This window comes from Calonectris borealis, chromosome 4 (genome assembly GCF_964195595.1).
Source record: "Calonectris borealis chromosome 4, bCalBor7.hap1.2, whole genome shotgun sequence".
Lineage (NCBI taxonomy): Eukaryota > Metazoa > Chordata > Aves > Procellariiformes > Procellariidae > Calonectris > Calonectris borealis.
Genome location: NC_134315.1, coordinates 56,610,650 through 56,635,395, shown reverse-complemented (window position 1 = coordinate 56,635,395; position 24,746 = coordinate 56,610,650). Strand labels below are relative to the sequence as shown.

At 37.4% G+C, this 24,746-nt stretch overlaps 1 protein-coding gene across 2 annotated transcripts in view; it reads right to left on the bottom strand.

Moving 5' to 3' along the window:
* The window catches only part of BANK1 (B cell scaffold protein with ankyrin repeats 1), a 157,213-nt gene that overhangs the window by 111,098 nt on the left and 21,369 nt on the right, over positions 1–24,746 (bottom strand). The window contains exons 3-7 of one of the 2 annotated variants that reach the window (XM_075149623.1): positions 23,934–24,332; positions 15,207–15,272; positions 3,836–3,984; positions 2,548–2,686; positions 373–515 (exon numbers count right to left, since the gene is read on the bottom strand). In XM_075149623.1, coding sequence (XP_075005724.1) covers positions 373–515; positions 2,548–2,686; positions 3,836–3,984; positions 15,207–15,272; positions 23,934–24,332 — 896 coding nt within the window. The remainder of the gene's footprint in view (positions 1–372; positions 516–2,547; positions 2,687–3,835; positions 3,985–15,206; positions 15,273–23,933; positions 24,333–24,746) is intronic. The other variant, XM_075149624.1, reaches the window with a different exon arrangement.

The window sequence follows — 24,746 nt, the reverse complement described above, 5'->3', positions numbered from 1 at the left end:
ATGTGATTTAAGATTACTTGCTTTTATTGGTTTTAGAACATACTAAAAAGAACACTTGAAATGGAGAGGGACATCACTACTGTTCGTTATTATTTTCATCCTCTCTAATGCAGGATGTTGTTCACTGGGCATATACAGCACAAAGGATGTTTATATCACTCTCTAAACAAAAACAAAAAAAGAGAGAAAATTTGTTTTCACTTGCCTGACTTGCTTACAGCTAGACATCTCAAAGACAGGTCTCTCTAATCCTGAGCCTATTATTGAGCCATTACTCATCATTGTGCAATCAAAAGATTGCGTTTTATCTCTTAGCTCATATAGGCACTTATATTCTTTTTTTTTTTATTAGAAATGCAGAAGTCAACTTACCTGACAAGTGAAAGCTATTGGGTCAGCCACTTTCTTAAAAATGTGCTCAATCTCCTCTAGTGCAGTATAGTACTCAATCTGCGCTGTCGTCCTAATGACTCCCCCACAGTAGACATTTACATACACAGGGCCAGCAGGAAAATCTTATAAAACAGAAATCACAACAGTAGCTGAAAATATTTTACAGTCCCAGACCAGAGGTCTTGGGGAATGAGTAAAAGAACAGGAAAATATCACAGAAAATGCATAGAGTCAATGAACTGGATTTACATTTCACAGATGATTCAGTGTAGTCAGTTTTTTATCCAGGTCTTTCAGTCTAACATTAAAATGCTGACAAACGAAAACACGTATCTGTAAATCTGTATAAAACAAAGCTATTGTCTTGCTTCACGTTAGAAAGGAGATGAAAACAGTATGCTTCAAATTTCCAACTTCCCTTTGATAGACTGATGAGCTATAATCAGCTCCCTTATGCCTACAAATTAAGGAAAAGTTCATTTATTACAAATAGTGGAATTACTATTCATCTTTTGAAACATTTTTCTTAATTGCAGGCAAGTTTCTCAAAATTGGATTTGAACTAGGCTGCAGAAATTGCAGTATAATTACTTCCATTCCAGTTGTTTACCTAGTAAAAGCAAAGGAAAGAGGCATTTGCACAGTCTGTTACTTAAGTATGACTTGCTCTGTGTATGCGGCATGAGCCCTCTTTATGAGCACATTTTATAATTCATTAATATTCATTGTGCCAGGACTCCTGCTGTACCATACCAGCACTAGCATGGTTTTCTTAAAATTCTAACTCCACCCACAAAAGAGCGATAAAAATGGGCAACCCTGAAAATGGAGAAGAGTAATAGGGCCAAAGAAACTAAATGAATAGAACATCACCTTAAATCACTTAAATGGAAACTGCCCAAATGATTTTTTTTTTTTAAAAAAAAACATTTTTCTTATAACATCAGATCAGTTGGACTCTTATTAAAAAGGGTACTCCCAAACTTCCAACTTTTCCAGATTTTGAAACAGAAAAAAGCCTACAGAGAGAAGCATTAAATACAAATGATATAAGAAACAAAATTAAACTTGGGCTGCAGCTCTCTGCCAGTTTTTTCATAATATTTCATTTACTGTTCATATTTTATTTCTTCATCTAATATAGAAACCTTCCTGTGATCAATAACGTTCTCAGAATAATTGTGGAAGATCTTTTAAGATCTGTGAATGAGGACTTCAGCTTTCCTTCTCTGAAATCCAGTTACAGATGAAAGTTTCCTGTTGGTCATGTACTTCCCAATCAGGTCTCTAAAAACAAACTCTCTGCACCATCACAGCAATAAAGAACTCACAGGCCATATGTGGCCGTCATCCCAGAATGGTGTTCAGGATGAAAATCAGGCCACAAAATTACCCAAACGTAGCTCCAAGAAGCCACTGTTGAACATTGTGGCCTATATATATATTTCTTCCTATCTAATGTTGCATTGCAATGGTTTTAGAATAAAATATTGTATAAGTTCCTTTAGGAATTCACAGCATGCAGTGCAGTAGCAAGCTACACTCTGAATACTTAGGTGAAAAATTTTTTAATTCTTAACTCGCATCAATTGAGTGGGGATAGGTGTGCCCCTTAAATCTGCATAGATCTCCTAAGAGAAACTGCTAACTAGTTGAAACTGTTGGCAACTAGTTATGGATGGGGCAGTTGAAAAAAATCATTAGAAACTAGCAGAGCTGAGTGATACAGAGAAATGGCATGGACATGGACAAAGAAAAGAAATTATTTCCTGTGTCAGTAAGAAATATAGAGAGGAGCATAACCAATTTTACTGCATCAAATATAAAATGAAACATTTTAGTAATAGAATAATAAGAAAAGAATATAAGCTTTGCATTTTATGGCAGTGATTTTGAAGAATGTTAATCTGTGACTAATCGATGACATTTTAAGACTGCCACCTGCCATTTAACCACACAAAACCAATCTAATAGAACCTAGTTTCCCATAAATCACAAGGCCTTGCTGCTCTGCATTATTAATAAATGTTCGGCGTGCAAAACCCATGTACAGGAAACACCTACAAAATAGTGCAAAGTGAAACTACTTATCAGAAAAAGTGAAGGGAGTCCAAAATTTTCTGTTTACTTAAAGGTAAAGAATGTTTTTCTTACCTAAGGCTGTCAGGTACTTGACCTTCTTATTCCAAGAGGCTGGCTGTGTCCTAATTCGTTGATTATCTGCTATGAATTCAATTTCTAAAGTTTCATCATCTATTTCATCTTTCAACAAAATGAATATTTCACCAGGGTTCTATAAAATTAAAATATGTTCCCATTAGTCCTTCAGAAAATTATACTGGAAGTGTAAACTGCAAATGAAAACATAAGTTGGAAGGAAAGTTCCTTTACCAACAGCTTCATACAAAAAAATCATAATAGCAAAACATGATGCCACCTCAGTGTTATCCTTTAGTATTTCACTGACATAAACGACACAATAGTTGTAGCATTTTAAATTCAGGTTACCTAAAAATATTTTAAAACAGTATTTTAAATGCATATGTAGGTGAATTGTTACATTTTCTAAGACCGTTCTACTTTATAGTATAGAAGAATGACATTCAGCCTAGTAAGAACCTAAAATACTTTAGACTCACTTAAACTCTTACAGTGAACTGACAGTAAAGTAAGACAGAAGCAGCAGGTAATGTGAGACAATACCCCACTACTGCCTCCTGAGCCAGAGGGAATGTTACTCCCTTAGAACTGTACTGATCTCAACAATGAAAAGATGTAAGTTATCTTTGAAAGACAGATAGCAAGCAAAATACATGACATTCCATGTACACCGCAACCTCCACTTATTAAAGGAATGCAGTGCTGGATATTGTACTTCCTCTGTTTACATTTTCACATATTTTCTCACAGCAATTCTGATTTAAAAACAAACACACATGAACATTTGCATCCATCAGATATGCATGCAGATATGTATATATAAGCATCTCTGATTTAATTTAACATCAATACAACGTAAATGCTCACACAAGCACTTGTTGTGTAACTCGTGGTATGGGCACATATGCAGGTACCCATATACTCCCATGGATTCCTGCCAAGAGACACTCCATACCTCTCAAGAAGTGCCTGACTACATGCTCCCTCCAAACTACAAGGTCCACATGACAGTAATATCTCTACCCAAGCTGCCAAATAATTCTAAGAGAGATAAAATCCCTCAGAGGCTGTCTCAAAACTATTTTATTTGCAAATCTTTTGGCTGCAGTGTGGATGTGACACAAAGGCAAAATAAATCCCATTGCAGTGTTGATGCACTCTCATTTTGGCCCTTTACCTGTTATTTGTTTTCAAAACTCGTATAGTATGAATGAGATATGTCCTGGAAGAGGACAAGAACCTTGATTGTTATCCCAAAGATTTTAGCATCCAAAAACCTTACCTCACATGATATTCTTCCTGGAAGCACCAATATCGACTGCTCATTAGTTCCTAATGTTTCAGAAAGTATCTCTGTTTTAAAACTGAGGTCTGTTTTTTCTGATGCTCCCCTGACATCTGACAAGTTGACATTGGAGCTAGCCTGGTGATCTGAAATAAATAACGTGGAATGAGGTCATTGTTAATAATCCCAGATCAACAAAAGATGGCAATGATGTGGTTTCCAACATATTACTCATATGGCACGTGGAGTCACATTAAGGGCACTGCATGAAAGCCTGGCAAAATTCCTTTTCATGTAAATGTGGGGAGGTTTCTCCCTTTGACAAAGAGCTTGCCTCTGAAGTTCTGATCCTGCAGCCTTTATTTATAAGAACAGGCTCTGCTCATATGCTTCATCTTACTAAAGTCAAAAGGGTCACAGCCTTTAGACCAAAGGCGTTGTGACCAACGAGGTCACAGAGATCAGCGAGTTTTGTAATCTCAGAAAAACAAACTCTCATACGCGGGGATAAACTGGGATTTTTACCACTCTTCCTTTCCCAATATGTAAACAAGGACATGCTACACATCTACAACATCAGCCCACCTGTCCTACAGGAAGGATTTATGTGAGGGCAATGATACCTGTGACCAGGTAACTCTGACAGTAGACACAGATTTCCTTGTCACAGACTCCATAGTCTTTGCCTTCCTTCATGGACAAAATGATGGACTGAAGGCATACTTTTTTTGTGTAGGATATTCTGGGTTTGGAAATGCTACGCCAGTCATACAGATAGCTTGCAAGCAGTTTCTTTTCTGTTTTGCTGTACAGGTGAAGGCCCAAGAGCCATAGTGAATCCTTCACCAAATCACAGAATTTTAATGAGGAAATATAAAAGAACTGACAACTGCATCTGCAGAGCTCTGACTAAGCCTTTTCAGAAAAGCTATTCTTCACACCTGCTACTTCTCAGCTGTATCATTACTACTCCTTTCCAGACACACTGTTACCCTGTACAACATGCTCTTGCCACCCATCTCAAAGGACTGCAGCAGCTCTCCATCAGGCAGGATTACCCAGCACATTGCAGTCACCTAGTTAGATTAATGATATCATTCGAAACAGCTCAGAGTTAAAAAATCTTGACTGGCTGATGAGAAAATATCCTGAGAGACGTCAACAGTATTTTGTATTACTGTAAATTATAGAACACTCACAGTCAATTATATTCAAGGACACAAATAACTTTTCAGGCACATCTTTTCCTCTTAAATGGATGTAGAATATTAATATAAATTAGTGATGGGCAGAATACAGAGAAGCAGCAATTTGGCTTTGTTCAAACAAGTACCACAGCAGTTTTGAGTTTTTTCCAAAAGTGCCCAAGTGACTGAAGTACACAAACCACACAGTGCTCATAAGTGGTACAGAACTCATTCCATTCAGCATCAGTATTGGTAATTTACAATTAGTTTTCTCACTTCTTGCTTGCCTTTATTTCCTTCATATGTACCCGTTTGTCTGATACAGAAGGTTCCCTTTCCTTACCAACCTTGCCTTGCTTAAGAAGGCAGAGATTTAATAAACTTCTTCTACAATAAATGTGCCTGCTAAGTGAAGTTATCCCAGGGAATGTAGTACAGAAACTTGGGTATGCTGTCTGATGTAGCATTTTTTTTTTCCCAGAGATGTGCTTTAGTTGTTAGAGAGATCTCAGAAAAAGAAAAAAAAAAAAAAAAGAAAAGAAAAAAAAGAAGTATCATCTGTCCATGTTTCGTTGAGGAAGCTAAATGTTCTTTGAACATCTAAGGTGGGCGGGTTCAGTGTTCATCACCAGCTAGTAAAATCTCCCCAGCCTACTCCTGCTTATATCGCATGCCTTTAAGGCAAACTAATTCTGAATTTAAGCTATGAATTCAGTGTAGATTGGTAAAATTACACTGAACCTATGTGAAGACATACTTTACTGAATTGAAGTAGTTTTAATTCCATTTGCTTTAATTTATTTTGAAAGTTAAATAGGCTACACTGAACAAAGGCTATTTTGATTCTGAATGAGAATCCACCCACAGTTCAATGCAGTTTAACTAATCCAGCTCAAAAAGTAAATACATTAATTTCTCTGATTATCACTGCGAAGACTAGACTTTATTTAGCACCACCCTTCAGAAGAAGGAAGGCCTGAACCCTTGCTGAGGAAAACAGTTAGGATACTGTATGCCCATAGCACGTACTTTGGGAATACTATGTGTTCATATTTAAGTCACTCATAAATCTTATACTTAAGCACATAGAATTTACTTCAGAAGACAACTCATATGAGGTGCATGCTTCTTCTGAATTTTTTTCTGCCACGTTAGGCAAAGGAGTCTTGCAAAGACAAGAAACATTTCATTATTAGATTGACAAAATGAAAGGACTGAATAACAAATCTGGAAGGCACTGTATTCTCAGATGTCAGCTTTCTGTCAGTGATCATTCTTCAAGGATCGTGCGGATGCATTCTAATCTATGTGAAGTTCATGACAGCTTTATTTCTACAGTCTGCACTCTACCTATCGAAGATGACAGTAGTTACTTCCACCTTTTAATGTCCACAATAATTCATCTACTGAGAAGGTCAATGCTAGTGCTAAGAAATTGGTTTAAATTAGGATAACATTTTCCTCCCACATTAATTGCATTTTAATATTTTTATTATGCCTAGTGACATATAACTACAATATCAGGACTTCAATCCAGTCAGTATTGGGATTGCACAGCCCTAGAGTTTAGACAAATTATTAAGAAACGTGGCTCTTGCATCAAAGACTTGGATATTTAAGAGAATAAGGGATTCCCCTGCTGACTGTGAAAGTGGTTAGCAATTTATTAGTTAAAAATCATCAAGCAAGACCTCTTTCACTAAATGTCAGGTCTACCTGACAATCAATGAAAGCCATGTAGAGCAGTACAAGAATAACAGGGTTCTATATTATCACTACTATATATTTAATAACCAAACTCCAGAGCCACCATCTCCAGCACTCAGATTCCTACCAGCAGTTGCACACTATCTGTCCTAAAATATGGAACATGAAACAACCACGCGAAGTATTATTTGTAAATGCTGAACAAGCAAGACACCAGACATTAAGCAAGCCTTGGCTTGGTGGCATTACCTAAAACAATGTAGCTCATAAGGGTTTAATACCACAGTAATGACTGTAGTAACACAAATGGAGCAACGTATAGACAATATTTGTTTAATGTGGGCAGAAGGTGTGGCCTGATGTACAGGTCTTTTGAACACTTGAATTTTGGACATCTTCTCTGTGAATCCTCTTTACAGTCTTGCTTTTAACCTGAAAGCAATGGCTAGGGAGCTCCACTAATTGCTAAGGCTTTCAGAAAAATGATCATTTAACAAGAATTTACAACTGTAGGTGAAGATTAGCTTAAAAGAAACATAAAAGGAACATCATTATAATGCTGGAATATCTAAGAGAGAGGATTTATTAAAGGGTATTTGTTGCTTAGTGAATGTGTTCTTTTAACATTTATACAATGGTGACCTATCTGTGGGGTTCTTAAAATGTAGCAGTAACGATTAAAATAATGGATGAATAAAACTGGACCCTTTCTTGTAGGATCGAAGTATAACAAATTATTAACTATATCTAATGATGCTTAGACAGCACTATGAGCTAGAAGCTAAAAAGAAGGAAAAACCTATGATCATCTTCCCTTGAGTATTCAGGGCAGTCCTACTGAGAATTATCATCTATTATAGAGGGTAATGCTCCATTTCCATCCCGTTACTTTTGTTGGCTTACTTTTCACAAACGTCTACTGTTGATGGTCACATTGAAAGGACTGATCTTAAATTTAAGTTCATACTGAAATAATAAAATATTACACACATTTACTGTAACAGTTATTCACTTAATTGGGCACAGTGCTGATGTTTTCGATTTTACTTCAACGTTCTCTCTTAATTCATGTAACTTCAATACATCAATTTGGTATATTTTCCACAAAACCTTTTGGAATGCATTATTGCTTTCAATTTAACGTTTTTAACTGAATTAATGAAGTAACTTTGAAATTGCATTCCTTTGCATAAACTGAGAAATTTTAATGAAGCCTCTCTAGTCTCTTATGGATTCAACAATTAATGCCTCACCATGGCTTCTGAACGACTTCCATGCCACATCCAACCCCCCCCCCCCCCCCCGCCCCAATTCTAACTTTTAAAATACACTCTTCAGCTATCCCTTTTGCAGTTTACATGAGGATTATAAATTGTCTCTGTCTTTGATTACTTGGTAGTTGCTACATGTTTTGAGTCAACGATATATGTGACAGATTTGGGGTATTAAAAATAGCAGAAAACAAACTTATGAAAGATTTATGTGTTTTCTAAGGCTACTCATGGAATGAATCTCACAGCCAAAATTTAGTTGGTTTTACAAAAGCAAAATGCCTGCTAGCTTTACAAATTTCAGTTCTTCTTTAAAGTTCTTCCTAAAGCAATGCTAGCTGAAGAACTGAAACTGCATTACAAAAAAGGTCCTCATTTATCGCTAGATCACACAACATATAAGAGGATGAGAAAAAGGGCAAATCAGGTTAGGCAGATGACAAGGAATGGAAAGGTAATTAAGTACATGTGGCCAACTTGCCACGTGAAAGAAAAGATGGGGTGTTCCAGTGTCAAAGATTAAAATAAAGAGGATTACAGGGAAGAGCACTTAGCCTAAATTCAGCAGATCATTTAAGTGCAAGAGTCATCCCATGTAGTATGGTAGGACCACTCCCCAGCACAATGTGAGGTAAAGGCAGAGGTGGTCCCACTGGGTTCTGTGAGGTATAATTGAAAAGGTGCTCATGTATAAGTGACTTCCTTGCAATTCAAAAGCTTAAAGTCCAACACAGGTGTGAGTGCGCTGTAGAAATGTGGATAAAAGTAGAGCCATACAGAAAAAAACAAAGTAACTTTCTGTAACGTGGAAAAATCAGAAAAAAGACTTATGCACATCATATTCTTCCTGCAAACCACCGTAAGTTTATCTAAGACATTTATGAAAGTTAATCCTCTTGAAGTATGGGTATTGGTAAATGCTGTATAAACTCAGCAGAGAATGCAGCAGAGTGGGATTGAAAGGCAGCCTCTAACTGCATAAATTGCTCTATAAATGACCTGAGAAAGGCTGTGAGAAACATGGAGGCAGAAAACATCCACCACACTGGGCTTCATTCAATAAGCCTGTTTTCCTCAGCATGAACATGGGATTTATTAATTTTTACCATAAGCCCTTTCTAAAATATGACTTCAAAGCAAATCCCCTTTTCTGCTCTGCTGAAAAGTTTTCTTTTACTGATGATGAGAGAGGGCTTAGGAATGGAAAGGTTTCTAAAAATCACAGAAAATTATTAAATACATAAACATATAAACATCTGACTTAAATCTTGATTTCTTTCATTTGTTTTCTATCATGTATATATTCCAGACCAAGATAAATATACTCATTATTGAACAAACTTTAAATAATGTTTCTCTCCATGCTGAATCATCTATTTTCTGCAAATACATTGACAGTTATCTTTGTTTCTCCCAAAAGCATTCTCAGTCCCAGTTTCTCCTGCATGGTTGAGTTCTTCTGTCAAAAACAGTAGCTTTTGGCAAGTTGGCCTATTTTGCCCATGTCTCAAAAATTTTTCTATTACCTTATTTATGGCAAACATTTTTTCTTGCAAATAAGCATCAAATTGACAGTTCCTTTAAAAGCTATGAAGAACAGTTTTTCCTTTTCTGAATATTTGGAGTTGGTGTTTATGTCATGTTAGCAACCGATGGTGCTGCAATTTTCATTCACATCTATTTCTCTCCCATAACAGAGCAATCCCTGGAACTCCCCCATATCTATTGTTTTATGCATTACTATATACATGTAGGCAAAGATTGATTTGATTGTGAGGGTGCATACCCACCTGTTCTTGTATTATCGGGGATGTTTTTGTACACAACAATTTACCACTCTGATATAATTGTAGACTAATGGAGTCATCATAAAGGCATCTAAACACAATATAAAAGTCCTACTATGTGTAGCCATATTGGATCTGATAGTAAACCCCCAAAATCCTGCCTTCAAATAGCCCCAAAACAGCAAAAAGCAATTTACAATGAATTTATCAATAATCTTTAAGAAATAATTTGCATGAAACTGTAGGTGTGTGTTTATATATATACTTTCATATGATTTTAATTGTATATTCAGAGGCAATCTAAGGCTATGACAACTAACTAGTTCTTAACTGGTCTGTGGCTTGGAAGAAAGATTTGACTTAAACTCAGCAATCAGTGCTTTGGTTAGGATGCATACATTTAGAGGCTTTTTGGGACTAAGTTTATCTTTTACTTTATATCAACTCATGTTATTATTTTTACTGCAATCAAATCTATGATTTTCAGCTGCAGCAGCAGCATTAATAATATGACCACCCTGCTGAGCTTTAGACACATAGTAAGACTGTCCCAAAGAGTTTCTAAACTATTAGGCACACTGATTAGTTTGGAAATAATAACTGCCTGCCTGAAGTCATTTAGGTGCTGAGCAGAACTGTTGATGGAACCCAAGCCTGTTATTTCCAGTTTCTACATTCTGCATACTTTCATCCTGCCTCTTCTCCAGGCAGAAGCAAACTGAAGTCTGGCCTTCTGTATGCACCAGCAGTTCTCAGTTATTAAAGCCTCACGTTTTATTAAAGGGTCCATCTATCCACTTCAGTTACTGGAGTTCTAGCACAGTTTGGCATTTTTGTTCCATTTCTCTATGGTATCAGCACACACATATCCCACCTCTGTTTGAGGAGGATTATACAGCACCAAATATTGCCCAAAATGTGAGACGAGCTGTTACAACAACAGAGACAGGTTATTCTCCTGCTGCTGACTCAAATTACCACTGAAAACAAAAGGACTGATAGCAGAGGCATCCAGGGTTGTGAGCAGACCTTCAAAACTTGTTTGCCTGATAAAATGGTCCTGCAACTTCCTTATTATTCCAAAAGGGCTAGCTCTATTATCTCTAAACTACAATTCAAGCCTCTTATAACTGGCCTGACACAAATTGCACACTATGCTTGGACACAAAAGTGGCATGTGGCTACATTTTGAATTACATAGATATAAAAGAACACAGCTAGAGGGGAGCATTTTAGAATCAAGTCGTACTTCAGGGAAGCTCACCTGGCAGGCAGGCCAGAAGCTCAGATTTCAGGCTGAATAGAGGTTTAGGTTTTTACAGATATCACCCTCAAGGAACTACGAGTGAGTAGCCAAACTTTCCCCTCTTGGCCATGTTTGAAGCTATTCTCTTGATGAAAAATATTCTTTACAGTCATCAAACTTCAAAAAATGACATGGCTGGAGGGTCATGAAGTTTAACATAACTGAAAAGTCCTTTAACAACTGCATTGGGAGAGGCTAGGGGGAGAGATGCTGGTAGCTGGCATAGATGGCATTCTCAGCCTTCGCCCTACTCAAAGTACAGGATACACATCATTAATATTATCCAAACATTTACTGACACAAGACAGTATACTCCACGTTACAGCATCCCTTAAATCAATCTGGTAACAGAAACTAGCTTGGACTGCAGCAGCTTATTTACCAAATAGCGTATCTTAGTCTGAGTATGACAGCAGAGCTCCAATACCTGCACAGGCCTCTTAGCAATGCCTGGATGAAATTTATGATGCTGTTCTTGGTCTGTACAGCTCTAAATTACATGGCGCTTGTCTGTCTAAAAGACCACAGGTCTCCCTGTGCCATGCTGCCACAGCTGCTGTCAGCAGAAAGACTCACACCAGACACATTTGGTATTAAAGAAGGAAAAAAAAAAGTGAGTTGTCAGCAAGACTGACTCACTAGAGGACAGGCTGCTTTGCAATTTACGCCCACCTTTGGTTTGAAATAGCTAAAATCTACTGACCCTTAAAGCGGGCTAAAAGGTACACTGCTTTCTCAAGAACACAATCAAGAGTGATATTTTTAGAGACATCTGAAAACCATGCTTGCTTTCTAACTCCTGATTATTTTCCTTTTGTTAGGGTTATGAATAGGAAAGTAATCTGAGGTCTTTATCTTTTAAGGCACTGTCCTTTAATCCAACACCTAGACCCCAGAATAGGCACATTTTACTAAAACAGGATTTCAGAGAGCGTTATAGGAAAGAATAGCATAGCAGAGGTACTCTGATAGCTCTTCTTTATCTGCAGAAGCGATGCCATCTATTTTGTTACAAAGTACTGGCCTTTTTACAGTTTAGTTTGGTAAAGGATACAGATAACACAGTATGCACATATATGTTAGTTTGATGAGACCTCTGATCAGGACCAAAAGATGCCTGCTGTTAAACTTAATAGGCAGACATCTATTACATTTTAAAATCATCTTTTTGTGTTCCACTTGCCCATCCCTAATTAGTTCAGTTAATTAGTGCTAGGATACAAGCCTTAATGGCAAAAGTTAAAAAAGACAAAGCTGTTTCACAGAAGGGGAACAGCCTTTTCTGAAGCTGAGTATCATCTAATGGGTATCTAAATCTGAGGTTAGCTCTGTTTTGCAGGTAAAATAATGAATGCCAATTCCACAATAAGGCATTCACATTTTATCTGTGTGGTTACAAGACTGTATACCCAGATTCTAGTAAGATTGCTTCACTTTTCCAACCTTAGTACAAATTATAAATAATGATTCTTTGGGGAGCAGAAAATTTCCTGAGAAACCCCAAGGAAATTTCTCAAAATACAGCTTTCTAGTAATAAAAATAAGTCTACTTTTCTCATGTAGAAACCAGAAATAAAGTAAACACATAACAACATTTTTGAGTGGCTAAAGAGCTGACTTGTTCAGTTATCACCTACAGGAATGAGTCCTCATACATTCATATTATGGTGATTAGTATTCCACAACTGGATCTCTTCCAACACTTACTAGCAAATCAATTGTTTTCACATCTGCTTGTAGCTCATATTTCCCCAAAGGATCTCACTGATCATATCGTTTTTCCATTTTCCAGTGTACTGTCTGACCTTTTCTCTCAAGGCCTTGCTCAATTCACTTTTGTCAATCACTTCTTATTGATTGTTAGCGCTTGCTCATTCCCCACCTATCTTTGCTTTATTGGATATAGTTTGTTTTGGTTTGTTTTTTGGTTTTTTTTCTTTTCCTCCCCCAAATGTCCTGTCACCCACTTGCTACTCTTTCCACCCTTGTTGCTTTAGATTTCTCATTTAGCTTTATATTTCTGATCTGTTCAACTTTCATTCCAGTTCAAGTCTAAACGCCATCTTCTCTCGGCTTATCCTTTCTTTTGTACAATATCTGTATATTCAAAACAAACTTCAGCTTTCAGCATGCCAGTCTCCACTTAAGACCTTACATGAAGTGCTGTTCTTTTGTGAATTTACAGGGTTCTAGCAAAAATCCTTTCTTGGTTTATAATTTCTCCTGACACTTCTTGTTTGTGTCATACATACAATTTAGCACTGCACACACTTCCTTCTTATTAGGAAGAAGCAAAGAGAAAAGAGAGTCACTGGAAATATTTTTTCACAATTCATCTAAAGTCAAATCCTGTCTGGTACCTGAAGATTCACCTACTTTCTGCAGGGCACAAACACTGGCTCATTTGCAGCTGCCGTCTTACCTTTCTTGGTTTCGTAAAGACTGACATGCTGAATCTTGGAAACTGAATCATTTCACTTCTTAGGCTACTTTTCCCTCCGAAGTTCTGCAGTGGTATCAGATAACTGCTCCCTGTTGCACCACCACAGAAGAAATGTTGACTGCGTATTTCCTTACACTCATTCGGGAGTCAATCTTAACCTCACATACTGGATACAATTATTGGGAATCCTTCTTTTCCAGTTGGCCCTTTCACTCATCACAGCAATTGAGAATCTCTTTGGTCCTCTTAGCAATAACTAGATATTATTAACAAGCAGAGGCTACATACAATCAGTGCTATCGAGATGACTGCCAAAAGCAGACTGAGAACTGTGGTCCAGGCAACTTCAGCAAAGATTTCAAGTGAAATTTTTTGCTTTTAATGCAAGACTTTCTGAGCTGGAAAATAGTCAATTCACTTTATTACAACATCAACAATTCACCTGATGGGAAACGTGGACTTAAAGATGCTCTTCAAGTCCCCTTATAAAAGCAGAGAAGGATTCATATAAAAAGAATCAGGGTTTAAAGCGGGAGTAGCTTGGAGGAACATTTCCCTGGTCCTTTCTTTTCTTGGGATTCTCCATTTTCTCTGACCATTCTCTCTTTTACTGTCTCATTTTTTGGACATCACGATCATGAATGAGAGGAACAGTGATGCCAGATTATTGAGCACCTGGATGATGAGCCAGTAAATACAAAAAGCCTTTTTTATACCAACAAACTTCTTCAATGCACTGACCCATAGCATATTCAACACAGGACCAAATAGGAATGACTGGAGTATTTAAAAGCACATAGGTTGATGCACGTGTCTTGAAATTAACTGAAGAAGCTAAAATTCTAAACTCCATACATCACCTATGTATATTAAATTTGTGCCAGTAAGGAGGAGCCAGTGAGCTTGCAGCATCCTTCTGCCCTTACACTTTGTCAGCAAAACAGACCCACAGAGCCAGTAACTCAGAGTCCAGCAGCACAGAACTGCTACACCAGGAATTCCAAAATAACTTACTCATCCTTTTCCATCACTCAGCATGCTGGTGCGCTGTTAAGCCAATCACTTCACAACAGTGTCAACCCAGAAATAAAGTTGTTTAAGTAAAAACTGGGGATAGGAAACATGTTATGTAGCTCTTTACTAAAAGCAAGTGGAGATTTTGCCAGTCTGTCTTCCCTACTAAGACTCTTTATGGGCTTTCACAAATATAAATAAACCAGAATGGCAAATGTCAACAGGCTCTGAAGTCGTGACGCAGGGCTTCTCCCAGCCACTGGCTGCCAACGAATGATGCTGCAAATGTAATCTGAGTAGGACTGATCTATCTGAAATTTCAAATCAGCTCTCTCTTTACTACAAGGAAAACTCCTCAGGCTGGGAACAGAAAAGGAAAGCTCTCCACGTCTTGCTTTTTCTCTACTCTGAAATTAAAGGAAAAAGGAAACGTCCCTGTTGAATCTCCTCCCCTTTTCACACTTCTCACAAGAATGTGTAAGTGTAGATGTGTGGGTGGATGTTTGAGAACAAGGCATGTTCCTCTACACAACTGTATGCTATAGTAAGGTTAGTTTATTGCCTTTCATGTCTGACAAGATGTAAGAAAACAAATTTAATTTTCTGAAGAGTATCAGCTTTATCTGAGTAAATGCAACGGGAATTCAACTCACCATCTGCAAGAACTGTTTCATAGATGTAAGACAAAGAGTCTCCAGAATTTTCGTTCTGTGGCTTACCTAGGAAAAAATAATAGTTCTTTAATGGTATCTACTTGAAAATATCTTTAACTGGTCATCAACTCTGATGACAGTGATCATTACTATCATACTTGATTTTTCACAGAATGTTTAGTTTGCTCTAAGGAAGATCTTAGCATCAGAAATCAACCTGGGGGAAAAAAAAAAGGAAAAATTGGCAAAATAAAACAGAGTAAAGAAAACAAATGGACAAGCAACTTCAAACCTCAGAAATAAGGAAATACCATGACACCCATTTCCACTTTCTTTTTTTAGATGAAATTCTGTATGTTATTTTAGATGTAAGATAAAGTTATTTTAAAGCTACAGTTTTGCAGATAGGAAAAAAAAAAAATCCACAGGCTAGTGGAGAGGAACAAGCCTAGAGAGAACTTTAGATGGAATTGTATTTATCCCTTTTCAGTAAACATCCCTGTGACTGACCTTTTCAATTTACTATAGCAGGTAAGAAATGTGGGCTTGAGGAAGAAGGGAAGTTTCCCTGAAAGTCAATATAGCAAACAATGGAAGAGTTGGGCAAAAGGAAAGAGAATAGAATCATGTGCAGGAAAGTGAGAAATGGAAAATGGATGCGGGCATTGGGGTTTGGAAGACAAGACAACTGTGCAGGGCTGTGTTTGACAACACAATAAATCTGGTTACAGAGTTCCTGGTATTGGGTGAAAAAAAGCAATGGCCACATTATGTAAAGTACTGGTCAGTTCCAATTTGTTGAAATTATTTTGATGGCTTAATAACTACCAGGAGACTTTCTGCCGTATTATGCAATATCTGCCTATGCCACTCTTTCTTTATGTTGGATCAAATTATCACCTGTTTTTCCACATCTGAGATAACATTGACATAAGAGACATAAGGCCTGCCTGAGCTCCATATTGTGAGATCCAGCTAACTCAACAAACATGCTGTTGTACAGCATCTGCGGGATCCTGACCAGGATCCCATATATATTGCTGGATGCTCCAGAAGTGAGTAACCAATATTACCACAAGGGACCAAGACTGAAAAATCAGAGTCACTGGGTAACGATGCCAAGGCTAGGATTAGAAGAGGAGCCTGGGAAAGCGATTGCTTTACAATGACTTTATTAAGGTTGCATAAAAACCAACCACTCAAAAGCAGTTTTTCTCATTCGCAGTATATTATTGACTATTTCTTTTAAATTGATCTGTACTGTGGACAAGTTAGACCTACTCTGGCATTGACTTTCGGTCTTGTACTTAAAGAAGGTGTTGCTTACCATATTCTGATTCAGTTATTCTTGTGATAACCTGACCCACTGCCCTGGCAAAAGCTTCTTCGGAGGCGATAAAGGGAATGCTGTGGCACCGGCAGATCTGGCTGCGTGTCTAAATACGCCTGACGTACCTTCCTCTCTCCAAAGATGTGCTCATGAGGATGGAAAATATTTTAAGATATATTTTTTGGGGGGGGAAATATATATTTTTTTTCCATGTATTGTGGAATACACTGGAAAATTTCAGGGAAAATGCATTTAAAAGCCTTTTTTTAAGTCAAAGATTAGTATATTTATTAACTATTAACTCAATGAACGAGGAGAGGATTCCAGTAAGAGAAATGACAGTGATATTAGCTGATCGCTGCTCTAAAGAATTTAGGTAATTTCAGGTTCCCATCCTGAAGTTTTGAGGCAGAAAGCTAGAAGGCTTTTAAAACATGCTTTTCGCAAGTGCTCATTAGTTTTGTATTGCACTTTCTGTGAAAGACCTTAAAGTTGACCTGCAGACATCTGAGCAATCACAAATGCATCTGAAATTAAAGGGAGTTTGAATATGAATGTAAAAAATACTGTATACTGGTAAGTGTTATGAAAAGTAATGTCTTAAAGTGATATCAGAAATGGAAGAAATGCTTCATCCTAATCTTGCTAAATACTAGTATGCAAAATGATGATAAAATAAAATCATGTTTGGACAGCACTCACTACAGAAAGGAGTTCCACAGAAAAGCACGTTAGGAAATTAATAATTCTGTTTTCTCAACCGGATTTGAATAGCATTCAATACATAAATAATGCAACTGCAAACTCAAACACAAAACAAAGTAACAAATAACTGCTGCTTATATATATAAACTAACTGAGCACTATTTATCCTGTGTAGCAATGAGGGCAGGTTCTTCACAGGGCGTGGGGGGCAGGAAGAATGCACTTACATAATTAAAGGCAATCAATGCTATGAACAAGGGTCCTAATTAAAGTTTAATAGGCTACTTTGTACCTGTAACTTTTTGACTTTTGAACACCTAACTTTGTAACTGTAATAACATTTCTGGACAACATTCTCTCCTCATAGCCATTTAAGTAAGTACAGAGAGATCCTATCAAGAGCAAAATCTGATTCTATACAAAAAAGTTGTTCTTTTGCTATCCTAATATTGTTGGTTTTTTTTTTTTTCAGTATGAACTTAAATAGGTGCTACACTTCATTTTTTCAGGGATAGGTGTTACAATTTTTTTAATCTGGAAAACAACACGACCCTTATTTAATCCTATTTCCAAGAAGCTGACACTAACTTAACAGAAATACATCATGGTGAAATTACAAATAGTGATTTTGTTACAACAACACTTCTGGGCCAAAAAATATACAAAGAATGCATTTCCAGAGGACTTCTCTAGACGCCTTCCAATATTAACTTTTTAGTAATTGTGATTGGTAACCACAGTGCAAAACCTGACGAGAGTCAATAATACATTATATGAAGGACGTGCAAACCTACAGATTCACACAACCATTTTACAGTTCTAGCTGCAAAATACTTGCTGGAAATCTTAAATTATTTGTAAGCTTTAGAATAAGACTCACAACTAAAACTAAATACTGACTGATGACTGTTGTGCCATAACCAAGACAAATTTGGATGTTGTCCACTTGCAACCTTGAAAGAGCAGACTAATGATGATAAATCCATTAATTCATTTTAAAAATAAAAAAAATTATAACCTAAATAAACAACAGTAAAATCACAGTATATTAATTTAATTAGTACATGCTGTTGCAGTAATGCTTATGTTCTAGTCATTTGACTTTTATTATTAATAAAACTTTTTATGAGCTTGTCCTAAATGCTGTTAAAAAACATTCACTTTAAGATGTCAGTGCATTCACTTTTCGAGGTGTAAGCAGTTTTCATCCAATTAGTGTCAAAAATAAGAGGAAAAAACATCACATACATGATGCATACTTCAGAATCCAATGGTACAGGTCACCATGACTGGCTAGACAGACTGAAACATGAGCTGCTAAGAAACCTGATTATATAATGAATAAAGTCGTCTCTGGATTTTGCAGAAATAAGAAAAGAAAGAACAAAGAACTCAAAACAGTTTAAGCAGCAGGGGATGGCAGTCTCAACATCCTATCTCTGGTTGCCACCTCCAGGCTGCCACTCCAGTTTCTCTTCTGGTTTGAAATAGCCAGGATCACATGCCAGATGAAACAAGTTAGTGATACTAAGCACAGTTTTTTATTGACAGTCATCCCCATTACAAATCCCCATCACTGCACTGGCATCCCAGCAATCATTCTGTGTGGAGATGGAGAAACACATCCCAGGAAGATTTATTAATCTGGTAATTTTAGTAGCAGTCCCTGCAGAGCAGTTCAAAGACTCATTGGCAGGGCAAAAGGGAAATGAGGACTAAACCGTAGCACACTTCAGATAACAAAATCCCCCTTCTGCTCTTCTGCTTATGATAAATTCATACAGAGTATTTTTACTTTAATAAAAAAGTTTAATTGGCATCTGAAATGTTTCTCAATAAGCAGATGACCTCTCTGCCTTAAAGCACCAACAGTGGTATTCACTGTCTGAATGTAAATACATTGGGGAGGAAGGAAAGGGAGGCACAACTGTGCGGTCTCATTTACTGTAACCTCCCCTGGCAGTGAACGAGGCAAGAACCACCGCCCTCCCTCCCTCTGTTTACTCAATCTTGTGTGTCCATGTGAGAAATCTTTGCAACCAAGACTTTAATTCACACACACACACAAAACCACGCTGTATTCAGTATTCACAAACAAACAAAACCAAGAATTCTAGTGATTTGTTTCCTCTTCAACTTTGGTTCTTGTTAGCACTTTAGCTTCATTTCTTCATAGACTCCAAGTCAGTGTCAAAATCTAGGTGAAACACTTGCCCATTGAAGACAATGGTAAAGTTTCCACTTAAATTATGGGTTTTAGCTCATCAGCAGAAGTCTTGCTGACAGCCTAAGAAAACCCATCGTCAACCCACTCATACTTGAGTACCAATGTGAAGAGGATTTTACAGGAGAACAAGCAAAGCAGTGGATTGAAAATGTGAAGTATTACTTCAGTACTCAACGTTATACCCAAATTCCTGGTACAATTCCAATAAAATCTATGCCACTGTACTAGAAATGAAACAGAAGACAGATACCATAAAAGCTTATGGTACAAATATAGTGATTTATTTCTCTTTTCTGTGACCTCCACAATGGAAATTAGCCCCATATTTGATGCGGGCTGAAGATTTGCCTATGTTAAGCCCTATTTTAAGCTCCCAGCCTGTTTGTCCTACATTTACTTATTAGAGACAAATACCCAGTGGTAGTATCTCATTACTCCAGATCAATATCTTACTAGTAGTTGCAAAAGTAGTTTTCTTAACATTACTCTTCTTGGTGATTAAAATTGTGTGCAGGTACATTGAATACTTTTTAGGTAACAATCAGAAATTAATGGCATATTGCTGTCTCAGGTAAAAGTTACATATTCATTCAGGACATTTAAAGATCTAAGTAACTACCTCCAGCTGCAAATATCTATTTGTATCTACAAATCCCCTGCTTAAACATATGGCTAGCCTGAATTTGAAGTGAAAGTGTTTCAGGACTAAACAAAAAACCCAGCTATGTCTAGGCTAAAAAACCCCAGGGTATTGAATTAATACATTGAAAGTATGTCAATTTAATATAAAAAGGGGTACACAATTCAGCAGACCAAGAAGAAATTGTAGAAAGAAAAAGGGAAAGGAAAAGATAGATGCAAACAAAACGTGTCTCCTGATTCTACTTTCAGCAATATTAGAGAAAGTTGTTAAAGTCAGAATGCTAGAGTCACACTGGGCCATCTTAGATGTTAACACAGAATAATAAAATTTCTGAGTGTTCTACTCTTTCCCAGAGATTTATCTTTTTTTATGACAACAGGGCCTTACACAAAATTCAAAACCAACTCTAAATCTGAATGTAGCAGTTTCAAACAGTGAAGTGTTTTGTGAAAATCTGTCACCATCCAGGAAACATACATTAGCAAGGCCAGTTTCCATGTCTCAGTTCTCCCTTTATTCCTCCAAGAACATTCAAACAGGAATGACAAACCCTTCAGATTTTGTGTTTGAATCACATTACAGGGCAAACAAGCTCTCTGCTGGGTACAAAACCCACTGCATCTTCTGTTTTATTTAGTTTTACTAGGCATTTAATTAGTATTGTTTTTTGCCTAGAATTTTTGGCATATATACTACTTCAAAGGTAGAAGGAAGTTTTAACAGACAAAGAGCCCTACCTGCTCCAACAAGATGAAACTGGCACTATCTGGCAGGCAAAAGTTTTGGCAAAATAATTGGGGACGGCATATAAAGTTAGATTTATTTTGCACTCTTTCCATCTCAGACTGTAGAGACAATGCAAAGAAAATAGCATCTAGGGGAGAAAAGACAGCTGAGAATTTACCTTGCGTAGGAACTTTGCAGAGTATGGAGAAAGCTGTACTGGAAGGGTGGTGATTACTAGCACCTAAGCTACGCCATTACAGGACTGTGAGGTAACAACCTGATTTGGCATCCATCTTCAGTTGTTCTAACTACCCACAAGCCACTCCTGAACCCTGGCATCAATTAGACCCAGGATCTCGATGGCCTGCTGTCCTAAGGGATTAACAGAATTTAGTTGCAGTGGTGCACAACAGCGTGGTGCCATGTAATCATGGTAATTAAAGCACATCACTAAATTTTTAGACTTCGGTAGAGTGACAGCTCTTGTTAATACTGAGGAGACAAGAAGGTACAAATGCATGGAGGAACAAGTTAACAGCAATGAACAGTTTAGGAAAAAAAAGGAACTGAAAAGCATGAAGAACATATAGAAAAGTGTTTTCATCACTATCTCCAAAAGCAGAAATATAAGGGACAAGGGATAAGCACTGAAAACAATTAAAAGTGACAGAAGATGATGATCCATATGAAGAGAGATGGCAAATCTTGTGAGTGCACAGTCCTGAAGAAAGGCATAAAAAAATTGCTCCAAAGGAAAAATAATCCAAGTATACTTAATAACCTCTTAGCAAGCCATTTTAAATACAAGGGAAAAATCTTTTTCTCAGATGCGTAATCTGTCAAAATCCCTGCCACAGATATCACAAAGGCTAAGAGCTTAATAGGATTCTGCAAAAGACTATCATAAATACAGACACTGCAAACAGTCACCATTATCTTTAAGCAAAGGTAAATAATGATAAGACATGCACATCTTCATTCCTGAGAGCTTAAATCAACACCCAGATGTCAGCAAATCTTGCACTTGGAATACTTTCACTGTGCAACCGAGGGCAGTGCAGAGGTCTCCTAGCAAGCACTGATCTGAGTTGGCCTGCCTGATGGCCAGGGCACACCAGTATAGAAAAAAACAGGGCCAGAGCAGTTCTCAGCTCTGTGTATGGAGGAGGGCTTACACCCTGAAGCACTAGGCAGCAACACTACTTCCAGTCCTGGATCTAGTTCAGTCAATTGAACTTGTCTGATCCCAGCCACAGTCTTTGCATCCCTGGTAAAGATGTACACACTGAGACTGAAGCCTTCAACAACTATTCATTAATTCAGCTTTGCGCTCATCTCTGAAGTTGCTGATAATTGACCACTGCCAAAGAAAAGATCATTTCAGCACCTCCTAGTCACTTGACATTACAATGTAAGTAAAATCCCAAGGGCAGAGGCAATAAATATTTTTGTGAATGGACAGACCTAAGCAAAGAACCATCATCTGCCTTCTAGGAAACTGTTTATATTTGCAGAAAAGTTTGCCATTTCCTGTGCATGAGTCAACTGACTGTCTCTGGGCCCAGTTCCTTCCTATATATACACACACACATAGTATAGACCCACTGTTTTCATTCCACTAAAAAGCTGCCAAGGAACTCCAATCTGAAGCTACATATCAGACACAGTCAGAAACTGCAAACATTACCTCCTGAAACCAAACCAGGCAACTGTAATTAGCCCCAAAACTTAAAGTCTGAGAGACACTCAGAAAAAGATATACTGAGGAAAAGGTTAAAAAATACCAAACAGCAAGAAACATTAGAACAGGAGATGGTGGGGAAGGAGGAGTCCAAAACTTAGTTTTGAAAGCACTGATCTGATATAGCCAGACTCTGTGTAGACACATTCTGGGCAGGTTTCAAAGCCTTATAGTATGCTTAAGCTTATCTGCTCAAGCACAAGGCAGCAAGAACATCCAGCTAGGTCACTCTGACTCAGCTGGGGTCTCTCTACCCCTGTGTTCAAAAGAGTATTCTTGGTTGTTCATCTGCATCCAAAACCAGGTTAATCTCTGAGTAAAACTCCTGAACTGTAGGATGTCTTTCTTAAGCACAAGCTTCTGTGCCAGTAAAAAGGCACCTTGCAGGCAACAAAGAGAGAAGCACAATGTTCTGTTTAGTAGACAAAATCATGACAAAATAGCAAGAGCTGAGAGGAGGTAAGAGACCTAGAGACTACAAAGAAGCAGAAGTAAATATGCTCTCAAAGGAAAACACACAGCCACCTACCTGAAACTTGTGCACAACTTACATCGCCTTTCCAAAGTGGCCCATGCATCTGTCTTTCTAAAGCTATTTCTTGGTTTCATTTGTGCAGCCTGACAAAGTTAAACTTTGGGTTAAACTAAACCATGTGCATAGACTTTGCCATTTCAGTACCTCTAACCCTCAGGAGAGGGGTTTTCCTTACATTCCAGAAGTGCTGATTTTTACATTAATGCTTCTCTGTAGTTTCAGTGGATGTGCAAACACATACAAACTGGACAGTTTTAGTCCTTCCAGTGCAGACTTATTACTTGGGTTGGTAAAAGGGGAAGGGGGCTTCTGCTCTTACAACTTTTGTGTGTCACACAGGAAATGATGCCATCATAAGACTCATCCACAAAACTAGGTCTTACTCAGTAATTACTTTTCACTCTGTCAGATTTATCTAAAGAGACATATACACTGTCACATTAAGGCATTTTGAAAGAGATGAAACATAAGCCCATAGTTTTGTACAGTTTCTGAGATTTGTAAACTCGGGAAACAGAGAAACAAGTGTATGTCAGCTCTTCAATTTACCACGAAGGTAAGAATGGTAGGTTCACAGGTGCCAGTGGCAGCTTTTAGACTTTCCAAAGCTGCTTCTCTGTGAAATGAAGCCGATTAAGAGTACAACAGTTTCATCACTCTTCAATGACAAATGCGCCATCAAACTAAAACTGTTGGACCAAGCTGAAGAGAGATAATTTCTCCAGAAAATCTGAATGATCACTTTTTTTCTCTTCCAAATGATATTAATACAGCTAAGAAAACTCTTAATAATCATACAAAATTTTCATTTTTAGATTACCTGGTTGAATAATTCCAGTAACAACAGAGAGATATTCCTCAGGTTCCTGATCAGTGGAAATCTCTTTGCTGCCTCCATCTAAGGTCAGTGTCTCATAAAGAATTTCTGAATTCTCCACCCCACAAAGTAGAATCACCACATTATCTGGAGGTTTTAGAACTTGCTCCAGAAAATAACTTCTCTTTCGATTCAGGCAGTTAAGCAGTCCACATGATAGTATCAGGAGTTTACATTTATAAAAGGGTAAAGAGAATAGCTCCTGGTGCTTGAAAGATGAAGTCTCTAGATTGTAGAGTAAGATTCCTCCTTTGTTCACTATGTGTCCAAAAAGAGATTTTAGATACAGAGCCCACTCTTCCGCTTCTTGTTCATATATCACGAGAATATCCTTCGTATTTTCTAGAGAGAAAATATAAAAAAAAAAAAAATTCAAATGCATTTTGAATCCATTATAAATATCAGAAGACAGATCATTAGTTTTCCCCCCTCTTAAAAACTTGATGGGCTGAAGAAACAGGACAGGTCATCACCTTGAAATGACAACCATCTGCTTATTTCTAGACCAAGGCAGAAAGATCATCCATAGAAATGCTGGTAAAATAGCTCAGAATATTTTATGTTTAGAATAGCTTCAACTAGTATTTCAGAATAATACTGAAATTGCAGTGTAGAAAGCAGAGGGCATTCGCACATTCTGCTAATTCCTAGATTCTTGACAAGTAGGTGATACTATTAAAAATGCAACAGTTAGCTTTTAATGGCAGAAGTAAAGAATATATATTTGAACACTGGACATGATCTGACTCCATTAGA